The sequence below is a fragment of the Pimephales promelas genome, chromosome 21 (assembly GCF_988280905.1).
Source record: "Pimephales promelas chromosome 21, fPimPro1.hap1.1, whole genome shotgun sequence".
NCBI lineage: Eukaryota > Metazoa > Chordata > Actinopteri > Cypriniformes > Leuciscidae > Pimephales > Pimephales promelas.
Genome location: NC_142789.1, coordinates 19958041 through 19978762, shown reverse-complemented (window position 1 = coordinate 19978762; position 20722 = coordinate 19958041). Strand labels below are relative to the sequence as shown.

Below are 20722 nucleotides of genomic sequence, written 5' to 3'. Positions count from 1 at the left end.
GTAAACACCAGTCAAAAATAAATGTTGGATCACACCCGGGTACCTGATTCAGTGCTCAGATGGCTGAGCAAAACATGAGGAACTGTTTGCAAATGTTGAAGGGAGACAGGTAGACAGAACAATAAGATATGTGTACAGGTTTTGGTATAAAAAGAAAAGTGTGTGAGGTATTTCATGGAAATGTTTTTTTTTGAATATTTCTGTTAATTTGAATACAGGCTAGATACTGTTCAGATACTGACTGTTGTCAGGGACGGCTGCGTTTTAAAACGTACCCTTGCAACTTAGTTACAACCTCAACCATACTGATTACCACAGTAAAACTTGTTTACAGCTGTGTTTCAGTAGCCTTTCTGCAGGGTTTTAAATTACAAATCCTTTTTTTGCAGTTCCGTGAGCTGAGCCTAATGCTTAATTTATGGCTCCTCGCCCACAGAGGGCGCCAAGAGGCAAAAAAAACTTGTGTCCCAATTCGCCTACTTATACTACCCCTTAAAAGATGTACTGTTTTTGTGAAGAAAATGTAAATACTTTTGAGTGTGTAGCAGAAGAGTAGGGAAGCTTTGGGACATACTACTTAGTCATAATTTTAACGAACCACTCTGTCGCTTAAATACATGGATCCTTTCAACTGTACTTCTATAAATGATGAAAAGTTGTTGCAAGTGAAATATAAAGTGGATGACTTTAAATAAATACTCTTTCATCACTTTAGATACTGATTGTTAATCACGAGTAAAACCCCTCTCCACTTAACAGTTGACATTCGCCATGTTTGTAGTTTTTTATTAGTGCTTGTAGTTCTTATCGAAGCCTCATCTAAGGCACAATGGTTTGTGGACAATATTAGCCATTAGAGTGTGTGCGGATCTGCATCTCTAATGGTGGTAATAGTAGACTATCTGGGTATCTTTGGATTCATTACAACACAATGATCTGGGACATACTAATTCTAATTGCAAATACTATTTAGGATGGATGACGGGTAAAGCTCTTTAATAACTACAAATCTTTTTGGCATCTTTTTATTATTTAATAATTTTCCCTGATATTCACAATGAAGTTATTCATAACTATTATCCAATTTCACTCTAACTTCCAGTCATCTTTTCACTATATATGACCTCCGGATACCTCTATAACTGTCGCCCCATAATAATAAAAAAGAAGAAGCTCTTTTTAGTCATGTTTGAATGTTTCAAAGTATGTTTTTTATAGCACAATGTTCTCTTCAATCTCAAGATAAGATTTAGCAATTATTTTCCTCATGGTGTGACCCCCTTTAAAAAATCTCTAGAGCTTTGATGGCTTAATTTAAAAGCCTGGGATGAATGTTACAAAGTATTATGCTCTTGAAAAGTTACTGCGTTGGTCCGACGCCTGACATGTAGATTCCTGCCTGATTGCAACAAAGACTATACAACAGTGCAGAAATGAAACAGCAAGTATCTTTGGAGGGGGAGGTATGAGGTCAGAGAGAGGGTGACATTTTTTCACACAGAGCGCTGGCAGCACATTAAGCACTATACTGGTGCGCCGAAACCTGTCAACCAAAAAGTGGGGAGGGCTCATTCAGAGGACATTGCTATTTCGTACACGTCTCTAGTTTGGAAGGAAAACTAATCAAAACACAGGGTGTGTGGGAAGTCATGGTGAGTTGTGTGCGGTAAAAAGAAAAGAGAAAAGAAACAAAGACAGACTCCCTGAGCCGGATTTTTCTCAATAAAAGACGACCATTAGTCATAGTGTTGTGCTGAATTGATAATCAGAATGGGCCAGTGTCTCAGAAACGCAGATAAACAAATGCATGTTTACGAAGAAAGCTGTCCCAGATTGCCTTGCAGATTAAACTAACTTCACTGAAGACACATTCACAGGTTAGAAAAGGTCAAACGCTGAGGTAAACGGATAAAAATACTCACTGTATCCCATTCCTTGTACAAAGTATTTGAAGGCTTCGGCCAACTTTCCAGGCTGTTGGGAGATTAGAGGTAATATAAACGGGATTACACATTCATATTACATTATGCACACTTGAACATTGGTGAAGATAACAGCAGGGGCGGAGGTGTTTAATATGGTGTTCAATATCAAGAATTAAAAGATCAGGACTAACCTGAACAACCTGAGGCAGACCACCACAGTCAGCCATCTGTCATAGAGAAAGAGAATTCAAATAAAGTAAGAAAAAATAAAAATATACAAATATCACTTTGAAATACACGTAGTTCACAATGTTCCACTTAAATAGACCAAAATGTTAGACTATACCCATGTTGTCTTACCTTCAGCAAGGTGGTCTTTGTTGGATTTAACCTAGAGTTGCATTCAACCTGTAATATAAAAATAATTCATTCGTTTTCGAAGTAGGGGATACAGCAACAAAAGGGGGGAAATGACCTTGTACTTCCAAACTTACCACAGCCTCCACAGCAGGGGAAGTGTCTCCAACCACCAGAAGAGCAGGGCATCTGTACAGGGACAGACAGTGGTGAAAAATAATAGACAAAAAAAACAACAAAAAAAAAACACCAATACAAAGACCTATAATCAAATATAATAATCAAATGAAATAAAAGCTTACGTCAGCGTTTTCACAATGTTCTCATTGAGGCCAACAACTGGCCTCTCGATTCCAAGGTCTTGACGGCTGTTAAACCAAAGACCTAATTTAGTTTGTCAGCATAAGTAATGACCAATACAGGCGATTTCTTTAATGAAAAGTAACTTACGCATTGTACGAGCCACAGAAAAGGGCCAAGTTGTCCTGGTTGATGTCCTGGGCGATGTGCAGGCGGTACGTCTGAATCAGTTCTTGGTTGTCAGTCAGCTCCTCCTAATTTATCAGAATAATAAATAAAAACATTACTTTAAAGATAAATAAAAGCCAGCTGGCTCTCATTGTGCTCACGAAGCATTATGGGAATGAGTATTGTAAAGCCAGATGGGTTTACTCACAGTGCTGAAGTGATGATACATCACGGTGTCCACTAGATTGCTAGTCCACCCAGTGAGCTAAAAGAAAATAGAATAATGTGGATATGGATAATACTATGAAAGTAATGAAATATAAACATAATGCTGCGCCTGTAGTACAGTCCCTAAGACAGTTTCACAGACAGGGCTTAGATTAAGCCAGGATTTTGCATTTCGAGATGACATTTTAAAATATGTCAGTGCTGCGTTTATGTGATGTGGTAATTATGGTAAATACCAAAAGCCGACGTGGAAAATGCACATGAACACCCCCTCATGTGGTATTTACCACTGGGCAACTCATAGAATATTTTGATGGACGAGTTGCCGAGATGAGATAACCTTTGACCGTTTCAAAATTGCGGAGAGCACTGCGAGAGTCGTGAATGGTAAAAATATATATACTATTCATGATCTAGAAAATATACAGCATATTATTTACCTTCTGAGTTTTGATAAATCATTTTCTTGCTGTTGCAGATGACTTAAGCAATCTAAAATAGTTTTAGCTAAATAACAGGTCCATCTTTTTACCACAATACGACACTTGAACGCAACACACTGGTAAATACCAGTTCACAAGTGGAAAATATCCTATTTTCCATAGCACATGAACGCAGCATTAAATTGTCTAGAACTAGGCTTAAGCCTTGTCAGTGAAAACATTAATGTCATAATTCATTCCAATAATTTAGAACACTAAAGAGACCTTTCAACTGATTCTGAAAAACACCAGGAGAAAGATACCCAGGGTCCCTGATCACCTGAGTAAACATGCCTTAGACCTACTGCAGGGAAGCACGAGTTTATTGCATAAAGCAATAAACTTTTGTAATGTAAGACACCTAAGACTATAGGAAAACAGGACGGACAGCTGATCGCCATATATATATATAATATAAATAATTGCCATCTGTTTGATCAAAGTGTTAACTTACCTTGGAAGCAGCCCAGTCTATCCAGCCCTCAGCGCAGGGGTCCACATTGATCAAAACCAGCCCCTCTACCAGGGATGGCTGAATCAGCTGCAGACAGAGCACAGGAAATTAGGGAGTTAGGGTCTTTAATGAGGGCAACGTGGGGAGAGTGATTTAAAAATGCATGTAGTCATGGCCGAGGAGGAGCTTTCAGCAGCTGAACTCAAAGCATCTTCCTGCAGCTGACTGCCAGTGACATTAATCTTTCAGCGAGCCAGTCTATGCACACACACGAAGAGAGGATGAGAGAGCACAGCACAGGAAAATAACACAGGGCACTTAGTGATGCGTGAATGAGAAAAGAGGGAGCGAAAGGGATGTATTATGGGTTGTTTTGCATAAAAGAAATGCTGAATATATCAGGCTTGTGAGTGTGTCAGAGATATTTAGACTTTGATCAATAGCCTCAGATGCTTGAGGCTGCAGTGCAGGCAGTGTAATAACAGTCCTGCATTCAGAGCCTCTGGGGGCAATGCAGCTTTTGCGGCACTTTTTTGACTAAAAGGGCAGGTGGGGATGATATAAAAAATATGTGATATACACCGCAGTTTAATATGCGGTGTTTTATTGTTTACTAAAACTATTATTAGTTGAAAATATAATAAAAACTTAAACTTGAGGAATGATCAGTAAAATAAAACTAAATTCAAGTTGAAGAACTAAAATTATTCAAAATAAAAGGATAAAATATATAGAAATATTAAAAAACTGATAGTAAGCATATAACACATTTACAAAATCTAGTGTTTATGAAGATTAAAGTGGTATATGATGTAGAAGTTCTTTTTGTAAATGTATTATTTATTTAATTAATTATATTAAAAACTAATTAATTCTTTGCTGTAAATAGTTGTTTTAAAGAAAACATTTCTTTATTTATTATTTTTTTTAATAGATTTGTTTTATACTTCCAATGAAACATTTTTATAACGGGCCAGTCAAAATGTTTCAGGGAAAGTAAAATTTGAACTTGACATGAGACAGAAGGAAAAAAAATCTTGTTGATTCATGCAGGGGTTATCAATCACTAATACATATCCAGTTGCAATTATTTCCTTTAGATAAAAACAGATAACGGCAAACGGTTAAACTGTTGGCATCCATGTTCCTTGTTTACAGCTGAGACACAAAAATGTTGCTGTGGTTACACCGAGGCATTTGGGAGGCAATTCAGTATTACGTAGGCAAACAGAATGCTAATTTAGGGGATTCAATACCGTCATAAAGAAAGAAAGAATGAGCTAGACGGAGATAAAGGCACAGACAATGTTTTAAGCCAACAAAATGAAAGTGAAATGAAAAGCAGAAAACGTCTGAACTCACAGCAAAACGGCTTAAGATGTATGCACCTGCTCCCACACCAATGCCAATCACGCTGTTCACCCTGCAAACGGATACATACACATCCTGTGTCATTTTCAACATCTACAGATGCAACAGATGCAGTGATGTCCTGTTCTGTCGGTCTGAGTGATGTGGTAGAGAGTAATTCATTGCTAATGCACCAGCTGGACTTTGTTACTCACTTCAGCTGAGTCAGGACTGAGGATAACATCTCTGCCAGCTCATCCATGGTAGGGTACTGGTACCTGAAGAGCAACAAAGACAGAAAATGACAATTATATAATCAATGGGAATATAACCAACCAATTTTAACCAAGGTAATAGAAGTAATAAATAACACCACTCTGCTACATCAAGTGTTGTACTACATTCAAACAACATATTTTGTGAAATAAAACTTGTGTTTTACTTGTGTTTATCTAAAAAAAAAAAGAAAAGACATTCACATTTGACCACTCACATGCATTTTGAATACTTCGAAATTCGTGCAAATCAGCAGAAATAGTTTTTCAAGATGCAGGGCGTTGTAATCAAGATTTTGACCATGTAAATAATGGCAGTATTGCCTCATTGGCGGTCAGGACGTGCCACTCACCCTGTGGGAAAGGGGGGTGCTGCCTCCTGCTGGCCAGGGGCGTCCACGTGAATGACGGCAAAGTGCTGAGTGATCTCCATCATGTCCTCAAAGTTAAACAGGGTGTTGAAGCAGGACTTGTCTGAAAACCAACCAAAACACCAACGTCATCATCACACTCAGATTTCCGACAAGTGTACAATTTGTCTGTCATTTCATTTTTTTCACATACGGTTGAGGCCGATGTCATGGTAGGTGAGAATGGCAGGGCAGTTGCCTTTAGGGCTGCCCCTCATGGTCACATGGAGCACACCATGGGGCGTTTCAATGTCATGCTCCTGGAACAAACAACAAGTCAAATCCAGGAAATAAAATCTCTCCTCAAAAACTTCGTCAGGCTGCAAGGAAATGCTTAAGGGTTTACTTTGCTACTAAGTGAGTGAATGTTGGTGCTGTTGCTTTCAGGAAGAATGTATTTGTGTAGAAAGTGATATCTCCCATGAGTGGCTGAGACAGATGGCTGCAGGATCAATAGATAGATCTAGCAGGAAGGCCAAGAAAACTGCACATCAGTACTGTTGCATTATGGGTGTGTGCCTTAGAAATGCTTAGAATTAGAAATGTTTTTCATTGCATTATACACAGATTTTGGCTTATGGCTAATTTAAAGAATCTTTAAAAAAGATTAGTGAAAAAATTATTACATGGCTTTATCCAGGGATTTATCCATGTGAATTTATCATACTGAAATCCATTGGATTTACAGTATGTAAGTGATCTAAATCCAGAGATATAATGTTTTAATAAAAATAAATATAGATAAATGCTGAAAGGATGAACCGTGAATTTTTTTGTACTTTAATTTCACTCCAGTCATCATCATCTAAATCGGTTTAGGAAGAAAGCCAAAATCTATAAAGCATCCTTTCAAGTGCCCAATTAGTGCTGCAATATAGTTACCTATCCTCAATACAAGAGCAAACATAAACACTACACTAACGTTCAAAAGTGTGGGCTCAATAAGATTTTTAAAAAGTAATTTCTACTTAATGAATATAATCAAGGATTCATTAAAGACGGTATAATAATGTTACAATCATAAGGAGATTGTGTCTTTCATAAATTACATATTAAAATATAGAAAACAGAAAACGGTTATTTTAAATTGTAATAATATTTCCCAATATTACTGTTTTACTGCATTTTTGATTCAATGAATGCAGGCTCGTGTGCATGAGAAAAAAAAAACTCCACCAAATCAACCAACACCAAATTTGAGTCTATATGATAAGATAACCTCTAAACAGAAAGGTAAAATCAAAACTATCAATGTGGACGCTGGCCGGATGCTGACGAGCCATCAGAGGGAGCGGCCGCAGAACAAAACCATCATCCTGAGAGTATGACTTAGCAGAATTGTAACGCACTGCAGCTCACATAAGAAACAGAGAGGGTGCTTTTCAAACAGAGTAAAGCTTTGAGTCTTAACATTCACAGAATTGTCAGATTCATATTGCACATAAAACTGGATAGCTGAAATCACCAGTTACAATCTAAATGGCTGCGCCAGCTCCTGAGAATTTTAGTAGCAAGCCAACCAGAAATTTTACATCACAATTTGTATTCATATTGTTATAGCATACTGCTATTTTTACAGAAAGTCGGTCTATTATCTCAAAGAGTCTATTTCATATAACCCTAATGCAAATGCTAACCAACTGACTGAGTCTATCCAGACTGTCCTAACCATATGGAGCAATGAGGACCAGACTGTGAAGTTCCTTTCAAATCCAACTGGTATAAAACAAGATGGAGCCATCATATGAGCAGAAAGATTCCTCAACAGGAGAAGTACTAATACAGAGAAGAATGATAGGACAGAAGGACATAAAATTAGAATTATGGAATCTATATCACCAGAAGGAGAAAGAACTGTAGTCAAGAGGGAAAACTGGGAATTTTGTCCAGGGCTTTGTATTGAGGGAGGATCAACTAAGGTCCTGGATAGAGTTTAATAATTTCATCTTGAGTGATTGTGTGTGTGTGTGTGTGTGTGTGTGTGTGTGTGTGTGTGTGTGTGTAGAGAGAGTTCTGCGCATCACAGCTTCCTCTCCATCAATTATAGAAGGAGTCACAGCAAAAGGACACAGGAGTCCTGAGATGAGAGAAAAAATTTGCTTCTACACTGAAGCTCTTTGTGTTAATGAGTCATAACATTGTTACTGGCTATTATTTGCTACCTTTCTCGCTTTGTGGCCATCTTATATGTTGAAGTTGGCATTACATTGAAATTCACCAATATTCTATTGTGAATGATTAATAAAACTGATTTTGTAACTCTTAAATTAATATCATAACAGGATCTTCCGGAGAAATGACCGACTTCTCTCTGCTGATCAATAACCAACAGATAACAATCAAGTCCATGCTTTCCGATAACCCATTTCACTCGGATGTACTTTACAAAATCGAAGAAAAATTGGTCACTCGCTACTGTGGTTTGTTTAAAACACTGAAAAAATGTAGATTTATGCAGATATAAGCAATATACACAGTCCTTCCTATAGGTAAACATGCCAAAAATATTGATGACATCCTGCACTACACCGATTTTGTCAAATCAAATGGTATTTAGAGAATGTCCCGCCCCCTAATACCACCTTCAACCAACTAGCAGGCAGCAAATCATGATTCATGGCTGAGATGTAACTAAAACCAACCTGGTATTATTCAAGTTTAGTTTCAATAGCAAAAAAAAAAAAACCTACTCATTAAATCATTTTATAGGGTAGTACTTGGATCTCTGTGCAGGCCAGGGTGAGATAGGTATAAATGAGTAGGTGCAAATGTCTGGTGCTTGGCTTTAAATTTGGTTGCATTTGGAACGTGTCCGAATGTTTTCAGCTCTCAGGGACATGAGTGACCAAGGCCAGAGAGTGGGAGAGTCTGAAATGCAACATTTTAAAAAGTCTCTCCTGTTCCCTCTGCCAAACACACTCTCAATCTTTCAGACACACACAATCACGCATTTAAACTCAGCATGTGGGTCTAGAGAGTGTGGAAGAGTCTGGAAAGAGGGGCAGAATAGGAATTAGCCTGAAAAAAAGAAAACAGTGGGACAAATAGTGATGGGTCATCATGGTTCCTGACTAGGTCTACAATAGAAGGTGATTTAAACTCTGCAATATATTCATTAAAAACCATAAACATAAACTTGCACATCATCTTCCTCTCTGTGCTCTTCACTGCAACGCCTGCAACCTGCTGTTCACAATAAAGTAACGCTGATCGACCAGCCCATTCTTTCTGAAGAAATTCAAGTATGTTGCTGGTTTAGCTAGTCAAGAAGCCTGGTGGGAGCATCCAAAACACAAATTCCAAGTCGGGAAAGGTTTCTTACATTCAAACAGTATTTATTTACAAAATAATCAAATTACTATTGGACTCACTTTTTTATTAGTCGACTTAAATCATTTATATGTAGCGCCCTTGTATCCTGAATATGTACGTCCTTGCACGCAAACATTCAAACATGGCAAAAGGACAATCAAAGCAGCTCTCTCTTGGGAAACTGAGGCTAAGCCAAGGTATATGAATGAATACAAGCCAACAGTCCCAGTCTTTGCCCCCCACCCCCGCTCCTCCAGCTAATAGCATCAATCTCTCCACAAGCCTGAGAGCCATTACACAGCACAAACTTGATTCAACACAGATCACATCCCAGACCTTAGTACACACCATCCATATGCATTCCTAGAAACACACACACAGTATATCCCCAACCACACCCTGCTAGTAATGCTAGCGCATTTAAGTGCTCCATATCAAATGCCCTTGATTTGCTTGACCTATTAGACCGTTTGATGATCATATATGGACGTGTGCCATATTTAAATCCACAAAATCCTTATTTACTTGACAATCCCTCGACTGCACCAACATATCATCTTAGAGTAAATCATGTATATTTGAAGCTCCTAAAATGAAGATCTTTGTCACTAACAGTTTAGTCTCTGACTGCTTTAATCTGTGATAAGGTAAACAAGCAGAGAGGCGCATGACTCGCATGACTAATGCAAGACAACACACATCCCTCACTGGAACGAATCACATATACTTGCTCACACATCAACCACAACATGCATGCACGTACAAACATTCCTGCTAGAGCATAGGAGGATACCAAGGCTAAAATAGTAGGAATCAGGAGTAAGGAATCACCCTCGGCTGTCACACACACACACACACACACACACACTCACCACTGCATTTCCAGTGCATGGATTCTGCTCCACATCCAGAACGGTTGACATGTTTCCACACACGAGACAGTGACAGCTTCAGAGAGGAGACAGGAGGAGATGGGAGGATCCACGAGAGAGAGTGGCTGAAGGATGGATGGAGGGGAACGGACAGGGAGAGCAGTAGCTAGGCAGAGATCCAAGAGGGAGGGGAGACAGAGGAGGAGAGAGGGCGAGAGTGAAATAAATGAACAGAGGAGGTATGTTTTGAGAGAGAAAGAGAGAGAGAGACTGTTGAGAAGGAGATAGAGTGAGGAGAAAGAAGTGACTGCGGTTTGCGCTGGGGAGGCTGTGCTTGCTTGTGCATACGGTAGCCCTGCTCTGATTGGACGAGTGGAAGTCAGGTGGGCGGGAGGTGGAAGAAGCAGGGATGAGAGGGGTGGGGCAGACACATAGAGGGCGAGGAAGGGATGACGCTCTCCACTGCACTTTGTGATTTGTTTTTGGGTGGGGGCAACCAGTTCACAGCTTCAGATTCAAGAGAAAAGATGCAGAGAGATTTGACCTTGCAAATCAATTGATTTGGATTAATTATTTTGATTAATACATTTTATTCATGGCAGGGTTTGTCATGTTTTTTTAATTTAATTTTATTTATTTTTTTGCCTCAGGGCAGATTTGATTTTATCAAGTGGGGGCTAAGACCAACAATAAAAAGCATAATTGATTATCACATGAAACTATAAAAAAAATTTCTTTTACCTTTGCATAGTTTTGCTTAGTCTCAAGATTTCCCCGGATGAGTACATGTAAACTCACCCATCAGTTACAGAATAAGACCTTACAGTTTGATTGGACACATCATTTTTGATGTCAAAGTTAAGAACATTTATTTAGAATATTCAATATAATATATTTATATAATAATAATAATAATATTCTTAAAAAACAGTGTGTGTGTGTGTGTCTCCTTAACCATATTTTGGGGTCATATTTGCACCGACAAGTTAGCTAGATTTGACAAAACCTTCCAAAACCCTCCATTTCAGCACATCCTCATTTATAAGAACAGTATAAAAATAAAATTTTTTGCTTTTTTTTAACGCAGAAAGTTTCCTGTTAGGATTAGGTTATATAGTATTTATAACAAATAACTATCTGTACATACAGACAATAGAAGTCGATACTGTATATAAAGTATTGTGTGTACCAGTATATAAAAACAATAGTACATTATTTTATATGGATAAATATGTCGATCTCAGGGAACGCACCAGTTCTCTGTTCTGTTGATCAGCCTCTCTTATGTATTTAAGCCTTCAGTCCTCCCAGTTCTTGGTTGGGTGTTGTATACGCCTTAGTTTACGTGGTTGTGCTATATTTCTCCTAGTGATTTCCAAAGTGTAACCTTGTTTGGTTTATTACTTGATTATCTCCATTCATTGCAATCACCGGTCATTACAGCATATGCATTTAGGGGTTTGTGGATTGTGACACGTCAAGAACCAATACTTTATTGTATAATTAAACAACTAATTACTAAAATGAGCCATCAAATCAGTACAACAACAAAAACTAAACCTATTATCAATGTTCTTGGATTTACAATAATGTTTTTTCCCCTGTGTTTTCCACCACTGCAATAAATAATCACGGTTCCAGAACACAGTTTGTCCCCACTGAAGGAATTATGACCCAGCAGAGGTGCATTGTGGTATATCATCTGAGCAATCTCTCTGCGGATCTTGGGCTCTGATAGGTTATTGATTTGCTTTGCTTCCATTTATCAATAGATGAGGTTGAAACATTGGTTTTCATTCAGTAAGCCTCTGTGCTGCACCCCAGGGGCCGCCATAGACAAACACAATAGTCAGGGAAAGCTAACACAACTGGAGCTGTACCACATAAGGCAAGAGAAGTCAGCATTTGTGGATTGGAATAGAACAATGCGTTTATAAAGGTATGTACAGTGTTTTATTCCTATCCCTAACCCTACAGTATGTTAATTAATATTACTCTGTGCTTAAACTGTAACAAAAGCACCTTACAATAAAGTACAACCCATGGTTTTATTACCTATTGATGAACCCACCACTTCAATAATAAATCAGATTGTGTTAGCCACTCTCTCCATCTCAGTGAGCAGTCCTGCGGAGCGTGCCGTGTGCGAGTGACCTTCAGCCGAGCGTGTGCACACCAGAGGGCAAAATGGACAGACACGGCCTTATGAAGGACTGTCGAGACTGACTGGAAACTTCATAATCAACAAAATGTATTTTACATTCGAAACTACTGAAAATGGACACAGAAAAAGAGAAAGGTCAATATGATTGTAGGCATTTGGGTTACATTTTTATATTCCTATTTGATGGCTGAGTCTGAGAGAAGGTCTCAAAGAGCAGGGGATCAGAGATGTGATCATGCTATAAATAATTATTGTCTGGGCAGCAGTCTTTTGCTTATTTTGAATATTATTTAATATGTTAATGACACTGTATTAAAGGAAAGGATATGACTTTGCCTAACTCTGAGCTTCTGGTGCCCTCTATAGGATGAAATAGTCTCTGAATAATGATGAACATGTCGTGATGACTTGCAGTATTCGCACAAGATGCTTCGGCTAATACTATTGGCTAAGAGTAGAAGGAAAACCAGGGTCTCTAAAAGGTGGCTCAGAGAGCTGAATCCCCAACTGAGATCTAAGTATTTTGGCTAACAAAACAAAGAAAAAAGCAATGGCAAACTTAAGACGAATAAAAATAATATTAATAAATATATACATAAAAGATTAAACGTTTAAACAAGAACTTCATATATATCAAAAACAAGATGTAATCCATTAATCTGTAATCTGTTCAAACAAATATTTGAGAAATAAAAGAGGCTGCAGTTGCAACAAACAAACAAAAAAAAAAAAACACCCCAAAAGACAAGCAATAAACCTATAAGACATTAAAATGGCAATAGACTGTTTCAATTTTATCTTCTTTTTGCATTATATTTTGGACGGCTGTACAAATGCCACAAATGCGTTTTTGTGGTTAAAAATGCGAGAAGCAAGGCAGTGGAATGTAAAAAAAAAATGTCTAGAAAAGACATGGTTTTGGATAGTTTACCTTTTGATTTAATTTAATTTAGAATGTCGTGTCAAGCACAACAAAAGACACAAACAAAATTGTCAAACACGCCTCGGTGCAAAAACCATGGAAAAGCACAGTGGAATGTAAAAATGCATCCTGCGTGAATGGCCCCACAGACTGCATTACGTCTCTTCACCAGCAGAGAGCAGTCCCTCCTAAAACCAAAGCCATCTCATGCACATGTAGGTGTTCTGCAGCACTCAATACTACAGTGACATTGGATTGGCTGGCTCGGTGTCGGCCCATCCTCTGACTAACACTTAATGTGTGTGAGCTTGTGTATGGAGGCTTGCTGAGTAAGGAATACTAAAGGCACTATTTAATGTAAACCAGGTCATGCAGGAGTCTGAGCATGCTCACTTCAACAGCTGCAGACGCTATATTTAGCTCATCTGAGACCCCTGCACTGAAAGAGGAGAATGTAATCCACGACGATGCATTTCTGTTTCCTCATTGCAGCAGAGACATTAAAAAACCCAATCAGATATGAATTTGTAAATGATGCATACATCTATATTTCAAGATATCAACCACCATCATTATCAATTTTCAATAGAATGGAAAATAATCAGTGTGGATAAGCATGATATGCTTTACAGCATGCATTAGGTTCTTGAGTACCTAGAACTACAACATTGTCTTATTTTATTTTAAATTGACTTGTTTCAATTGAACAAAATCAGTTGATGGCTGTCAGAGCTGATTTGCAGAAGTTTCAACACAAACACAGTATCATGAAAGTACATTCATATCCTCCAGTCCAGTGAGTCTTATTTCAACACCAAAATAGTATGTATTTCCTAAAATAGCACCTTTGATATTAAAATATGAAGGTTGAACAGCCTAAAATATCCATATCCCGTCACTTCTAATGAGCATCTAAGAGATAAAGCTGACTGTTATCTCATCCACTAATGAAATACATGTAAGATAAGATTCTTACCTGACAGTCAAAGTCTTGGAAGTTCTGAGAGTTCTGTAGGAAAAAGAGATGATATTTGATTATTTCTTACTCACTGAGGTGCTTAAAAACTGTCTAACAATGTCAAATGTTGATCATATTATCAATTATTCTCTCCTAGCCACTGCTGCTCTTTATATTGACACCACTAGGTGGAGTGAGAGGTCAGCGAGTCCCTCCAGTTTACGTATTTACCCTGGTTTCACAGATAAGGCTTAAGCCTAGTGCCAGACTAAAATGCTTGAGCTGTTTTAACTGAAAGCAACTTGCACTGACATATGTTAGTGCCAATGTTTTGTCTCAAAGTGAACACCAGAATTTCTTTTTTTCTAATGCACATTTATAAAAGCTACTTAAATGTCCTAACTGAAGCAAGGACTAATCCTGGCTTAAGCCGTGTCTGTGAAACCAGGCCATTAATAAAGCAAAAAATACAATTATGTCATAATTAACTCACCATCATGTCTTTTTAAACCCCTCTATGCTGATTTTGTTTTTTTCAGTGAAACACAAATGTAGAAAATTAAGGTGTATGGATGATTTTTATAACACTTTTATGATACATTTTTGGTGTTTTATGGAACTTGACAGTCGGTCACAACATTTTTTGTATTTCAAAGGAAAAAACTAATAACACCCACCTGCAAGTGTAATGAAAATAATTCTAATTAACTATTTAATGTGTGTAAACATTAAGCGAAAGATATTATACAATTATAAATATTAAAAATAATTTCTATTAAGTTGACACTATCTTTTTTTCTACCAACCCCCTTTGTGTACTGATAAAAACCTGAAGGAAAACATCTCCGGTTACTATCGTAACCTCGGTTCCCTGAGTAGCGGGAACGAGACATTACGTCAACCGCCGTGCTCGCCATTTGATCAGCTGTGCTAGTGTTCAGTCGTTATTCTGACACAATTGGCGCGCCCATGCTATTTATACTGCCCGCGGACCGGACAGCATTTGCATGTTTACGTCAATTGGCCAGCCTATAAGATTTCAGTGGAAATAAAGAAAGGAGGAGTTCCCCATATACGTCAGTATGACGTAATGTCGAAGTGACCACCTTGAAAGGGAACTATTGCTTCAATACACATAAAACAATGAAATCATGGTAAAGCTTCCTTTTACAGTCCAGTTACCCATGTAAATACTATGTACTTATTTTAGTAAAATTACTGGGTAATAACTAGTACTAACCCTGAACCTACCCCTAAACCTACCCCTGTTCCATGTACTTACCTTATATTAGCCAGTACTTTCTAGGTAAGTACACTGTAAGTACTGTACTGTAAAAGGAAGTGTTACCGAAATCATTTCCAACCACACCAGTATTGTCAAATTGGATAGATTTTAGCTTAGTTTATCATTTCATTTTTTTTAACCTTATGGCTGCTCTATGGTTTAGCCAATTCATTAGTTTAACATGAGAGAAGGACCACCCATAAAACGTTTGTCCCTTGCCTATTGCGTTATACTGGCGACCTCACTCAGCACTAATGGGTGTATGACATTTACATTTCTATTTTTAGCATTTTTATATGGATGCGGTGTGACAAGATTTAAGAACTGACAAACCCTGGGATGCCATTATGAACATTTCTGCCAATAGGGGCTGCAGGAAGAAAAAAAATATTCTGGACTGGACTGAAAGATCTTTCATTGTGCATCATTTTTTGGCAACCCCATTCCCATCCTTTAAATTGCAGTCTTCCACTTTTTCTCTTGCTTAAACCATTCCCCATCCGCCCCTGTTCCATCTCCATTTGTTTTCACTTGCTTCATGCTCTCTAATGAATTATTCAGTTTGATGAAGTAAAGAAAAACACAGAGGTAGAGAGGAACTTTACCTCAGCTACAGGAAAACACAGATCTCTAACACGAGGAGCCGAGGAGGAAAGACGTGTGAGAGTGTGGCACAGATGTGTAATGCATGAATTGTGAGACGTGCCGTGTGTGCGTGAGCATCACGATGCATTACAGAGAGAAAAGAGCAATAGTATAAGCTCTGCTGTGTCTATAGGCTTTATATTGTGTTAGATCAATGTGCATATCAGCGACGGCTAAAAGTCTGGCTGCTGTTTTTGCATCTAGCTGACTATTCATAACAAATGATATTGTACATTTTTTTTTTGGTAAAAATAGAAAGAATGACTTAAGGAATGTGTTGGAAAATCTAAACCAAAAAATTGTGACGGAGTTGGAGCTCATTCCTAGCTATTTTTACTTTTTTAATTCAGTTTGTGCGTCGAATTGCTAAAGAGATACTGATTGTTGCAGTGTTGCAGTAGCGCTGTCATATCTGGTAAATCCGCTGTCATATCTTTCATCATATTTGATGAAAATTTACATATGTGGCTTCAACAACCAGAAGCATTTACACTTGTCTGGTTTCGTCTGGAAACCTCCTGAAGTGGTTTGAGTGACCGGATTTAAATCAATATCGAATCAAAACCATTTCCGAGGGCCTTTACACCTGGTCTGATGATAACTATCATTTTACTTTCATTTGATGGCTTTACAATTATTCAAAACATTTAAATAATTATAATAATAATAATAAATGTTACAAAAAAATAAATAAACAGAACTACCAGAAAAAGATATAAGTGTATTAAACCTAGGATCTATAAAAACACAATTTTTGGTATGTACAAGACAGAAGATGTGTGTTTGTTGTGTAAAACCTGACAGAGGTATCACTAGGAAAGATATAGTAAGCTATATCTTGTTTATGAATGTGTATACAGTAGACAGGCATACTGATGTGTTGAGATAGATGTTTCTGATATGTTTATCTCACCTTGTAGGTCAGCAGAGGCTTGATCTCGGTCAGCTGAACATCTTGCAGCTCATCCATCTCTGTATCTGTCTGTACAAAAAAAAAACATTCATAAAACACAATATATGACTATTAATTATTAATGTAAATAAAAAACAATGTGAACTGCACACTATCGGTTTCAGTTGAACCTAATCTAGTCTAGTAAAGCCCAACATTCCCAGACAAATCTCACGTTGTGTCACATCTGCAGCAGACCTCACCTGAGTCAACACAGAGCTTTGTATTGAATTTCTGTTTATAAAACACGCTTTGCGATGTACTTAGTAGAGTTCTAATCATTTCCACCCTTGTAATCAAGCGCAAGTGTAGTCACCCTTTTTATTTTTAATTAACCTGGTAGACCTGAGATTGGGTAGCAGCCCGAAACAGCATTCAGTTACACACTCTCTGTAAACAGTAATAAAAGCTGAGAGCCGAAGGGAATGTCTCAACAATTAAATTTGCTCTTTTCCGTTGCCTTGGGAACTGGGATGTTTTGATGTTAGGGTACAGTCTGCTAGCTAGTTAATGTATAAATGTTGCATGATTCTGGTCTGCGATTAACATTCTGAAGGTCTGAAGTTTTATGCAAGGATCAGTTTTTTAAATCATTCTTCCAGTATAATCACTTCATGTGTTCATTACAAGGACTGAGACAGGAACGTTCACACAAACTGTTTTTTATTTGCATCCCTTGTGTTTGATTGCTGCTAATGAGAACACTAGTGTGCCATTTATGAAAATCAATAATATAAGGAAGGTGATCAACACGTCCTTGAGTTGCTCTTGGGGTCAGACAGATCAGACCACAACCTGAGAAAGTATTTACTATGTCTGTTTTCGAATAAATTGAAGGCAACATTTTGTAAGAAACCGTACAGCAGCTTGAAACATTAACCTGCGCAGCTGCACCCTTGACGCACATCACCTTTTTTTCAAAAGTGTATTAAAAAGCTTAGAAGCAGATGACCTAGAAGTGGTAAATTCTCTCTGGGAGTTTTCCAAACTCCCTGAAAACTTCAGTTGTCAAGCCCCTCCTGAAAAAGAGCAATCTGGATAAGACCATCTTAAGCAACTATAAACCGATCTCAAATCTTCCTTTCATAGGCAAGATCATTGAAAAAGTTGTCTTTTGAATTTTTGAACAAATTCTTAAGCTCTAATGGATAATTTAACAATTTTCAATCTGGTGTGCCATGTGCCAATGCATTGATGAAGTCAACAGTTGAATGTGCCAAAACTTTCTTCAGTTAAACAAAGACAAAACTGAAGTCATTGCGTTTGGAAACAAAGATGAAGTTCTCAAGGTGAAAGCATACCTTAGTTTCAGTAGTCATGTCAAAGCAATAACTAAATCAGCATACTATCATCTGAAAAATATTGCAAGAATTAGATGCTTTGTTTCGAATCAAGATTTAGGATGGATTCTGCCAGGATTCTGAGCAGGACCACAAAATATGAACATATCACATCAGTCCTCAGGTCTTTACACTGGCTCTCAGTTACATTTAGGACTGGTTTTAAAGTATTATTACTGGTATATATACCATTTAATGGGCAAGGACCTCAATATATTGCAGATATGCTGCTCACTGAATGAGGGCTGTCAATAACAGATCACTCAGTTCATTAGGATCACACCAGTTAGAAACACCAAGGGTTCACTCTAAGCACAGAGAGTCCACTTTTAGCTATTATGCCAGCCGCAGCTGGAACAGCTTCCAGAGGAGATCAGATGTGCTCCTACAGTAGTGACTGCAGATGAAAATTAGCCTGTATGGCTAAATCTGGCACATTTACATGTTGGACCTTGTTCTCATGTTAATTAATGTGCATTGTCCCTTTAAATAAAGAAACTCAAAATCAATTCCTATAGTAGTCAGTCACATTCAAATCCAGACTCAAAATACTTCTGTTTAGCTGTGCATTTACTGTATGAGCAGTGAGCACTGTGCCACTGTTCATCCGACTGTTTGTACTGTATTTTATTTTATTTTTTACTCTAAACTGTTTTAATTATTCATATAATTGTTTTGATTATTTTAATTTCTTCTATGTAAAGTACTTTGAATTATCATTGTGTATTAAATGTGCTATATAAATAAACTTGCCTTGCCTAATGAGTGACTATGCAAATGAAGTCCCACCTTATTTATTTTTTTTTCAATCTCTATTCAAGGTGAGACCAACAGAAATATGATGCATGAACAAATACAAACCTAGATGCAACAAAAATGTGACATTCGGTATGAATGATGTGCCTACTGAGATCTGCTGAGATCATGCTGTAAGGTGGAAAGACATGCTGACGTGGCTTAACCCACTTCCACTAGACTCATCTGTCAATTGTCACAGTTCTGATCTTCCTGACCTTGGGACGGGTCCAAACGTGACTGGCTGCTTTCATTTTAACAAACGTCAACGGACTGATGATGTCTCATGGTTCAAGCCTTTTGAAACATTATAAATGTCTACCATCTCTTTTGATAAAATTAAAGTGTTACTGAATAATATTAAATATTGACCCCAACTGAACTTTTGAACTGTACTGTATATAGCTGGAATATATATATATATATATATATATATATATATATATATATATATTACATCCTGTAGCAATTTCCAAAACCTTTTCTGCCTCAAATCTGTACAATAATGAGTAAAACGCAGTTCAATAATTTTTTTATTAAGTTGTTTAGCAGCTTCCCTCATGTCAGTGCAGTGCCTTTCATCGATGAAATAGCAGAGCAGCATGAAATGAAACTTCCATTACATAAAACGTGAGAAAACTACTAGCACACATTAAGATTTTAAAGCTTAGGAGGTGGAAATCTCCTCAGCAATCCCAGCAGCAAATCCGGATGAAGGGCATTAAATAATATTTAGACGAGGAGTGAGCGACACAAAAAGAAAACAACAAATGTTCAGCATGCTTAAGACTTGCCACAAAAGTCCAAGATTCTTCAGCCAAACGGTCCACAAATCTGGACAGAGGGCAAAGGTCAAACTGCAATCATGGCCTCTGATTGTAATCCCAAGATTGAGCTGAAAGGCTCTGGCTGGAAATATCTAGCAGATTCATAGACTTTTTTTTTTTTACATACTGCCATAATCAGTCAAGATTCCATATCAACAAGATTTGACTTGCTTCATTAACCCGAGTTAACTTCCTCACCAAAACTCGATGTCATTTTCAGTTTCCGCCCACTCTAGTTGTGCATTCAGTGAAGTGTAAAACTGTTGCCATAGAGACAAAAGGGCTGATGTTTATTTTCAGAGTGGGCTCCCAAAGGGATGGGAAGGAAAAATGAAGAATCAAAACAGCAGACCGAGGCTGAGACTCACAGACAACCATAGTTCTGTATATTTATCACATCAAAATCTACTTTAGGTAAACCCTACAGCAAAAACAAACCCTGATTCACCAGCATCTTCCCATGTGTATTGCATAACTGTGGACTGTGCTGTCCGAAGAAATGTGACTCATGTAAAAACACTTCCCAGGGATCCAGCCTCCTATTTCAGAGATTTTCAGCGGAAATGTGTATCTACACAGCTGCGAAAAGAAAATACCAGAAAAAAAAAAAATGATCAGAGCTAGCAGTCAGATGACAATGTTACTATAGGGCATTGCTGAATCTATTTTACATTTAACTGTGTCAACAAATATCAACTTCT

At 37.7% G+C, this 20722-nt stretch overlaps 1 protein-coding gene across 4 annotated transcripts in view; it reads right to left on the bottom strand.

Moving 5' to 3' along the window:
• Window positions 1–20722, bottom strand: part of ndrg3a (ndrg family member 3a) — a 34281-nt gene that overhangs the window by 1514 nt on the left and 12045 nt on the right. For 2 of the 4 annotated variants that reach the window (XM_039674051.2, XM_039674052.2), the window contains 15 exons: window positions 17021–17089; window positions 14196–14228; window positions 6104–6209; window positions 5893–6013; window positions 5480–5542; window positions 5277–5337; window positions 3915–4001; window positions 2959–3015; window positions 2733–2836; window positions 2585–2650; window positions 2420–2471; window positions 2286–2333; window positions 2117–2152; window positions 1923–1974; window positions 44–82 (listed from right to left, as the gene is read on the bottom strand). In XM_039674051.2, coding sequence (XP_039529985.1) covers window positions 44–82; window positions 1923–1974; window positions 2117–2152; window positions 2286–2333; window positions 2420–2471; window positions 2585–2650; window positions 2733–2836; window positions 2959–3015; window positions 3915–4001; window positions 5277–5337; window positions 5480–5542; window positions 5893–6013; window positions 6104–6209; window positions 14196–14228; window positions 17021–17077 — 982 coding nt within the window. In that variant the 5' untranslated portion in view covers window positions 17078–17089. Of the gene's footprint in view, window positions 1–43; window positions 83–1922; window positions 1975–2116; window positions 2153–2285; window positions 2334–2419; window positions 2472–2584; window positions 2651–2732; window positions 2837–2958; window positions 3016–3914; window positions 4002–5276; window positions 5338–5479; window positions 5543–5892; window positions 6014–6103; window positions 6210–10133; window positions 10454–14195; window positions 14229–17020; window positions 17090–20722 lie in introns of those variants that run through there. The other 2 variants (XM_039674053.2, XM_039674054.2) reach the window with 2 other exon arrangements.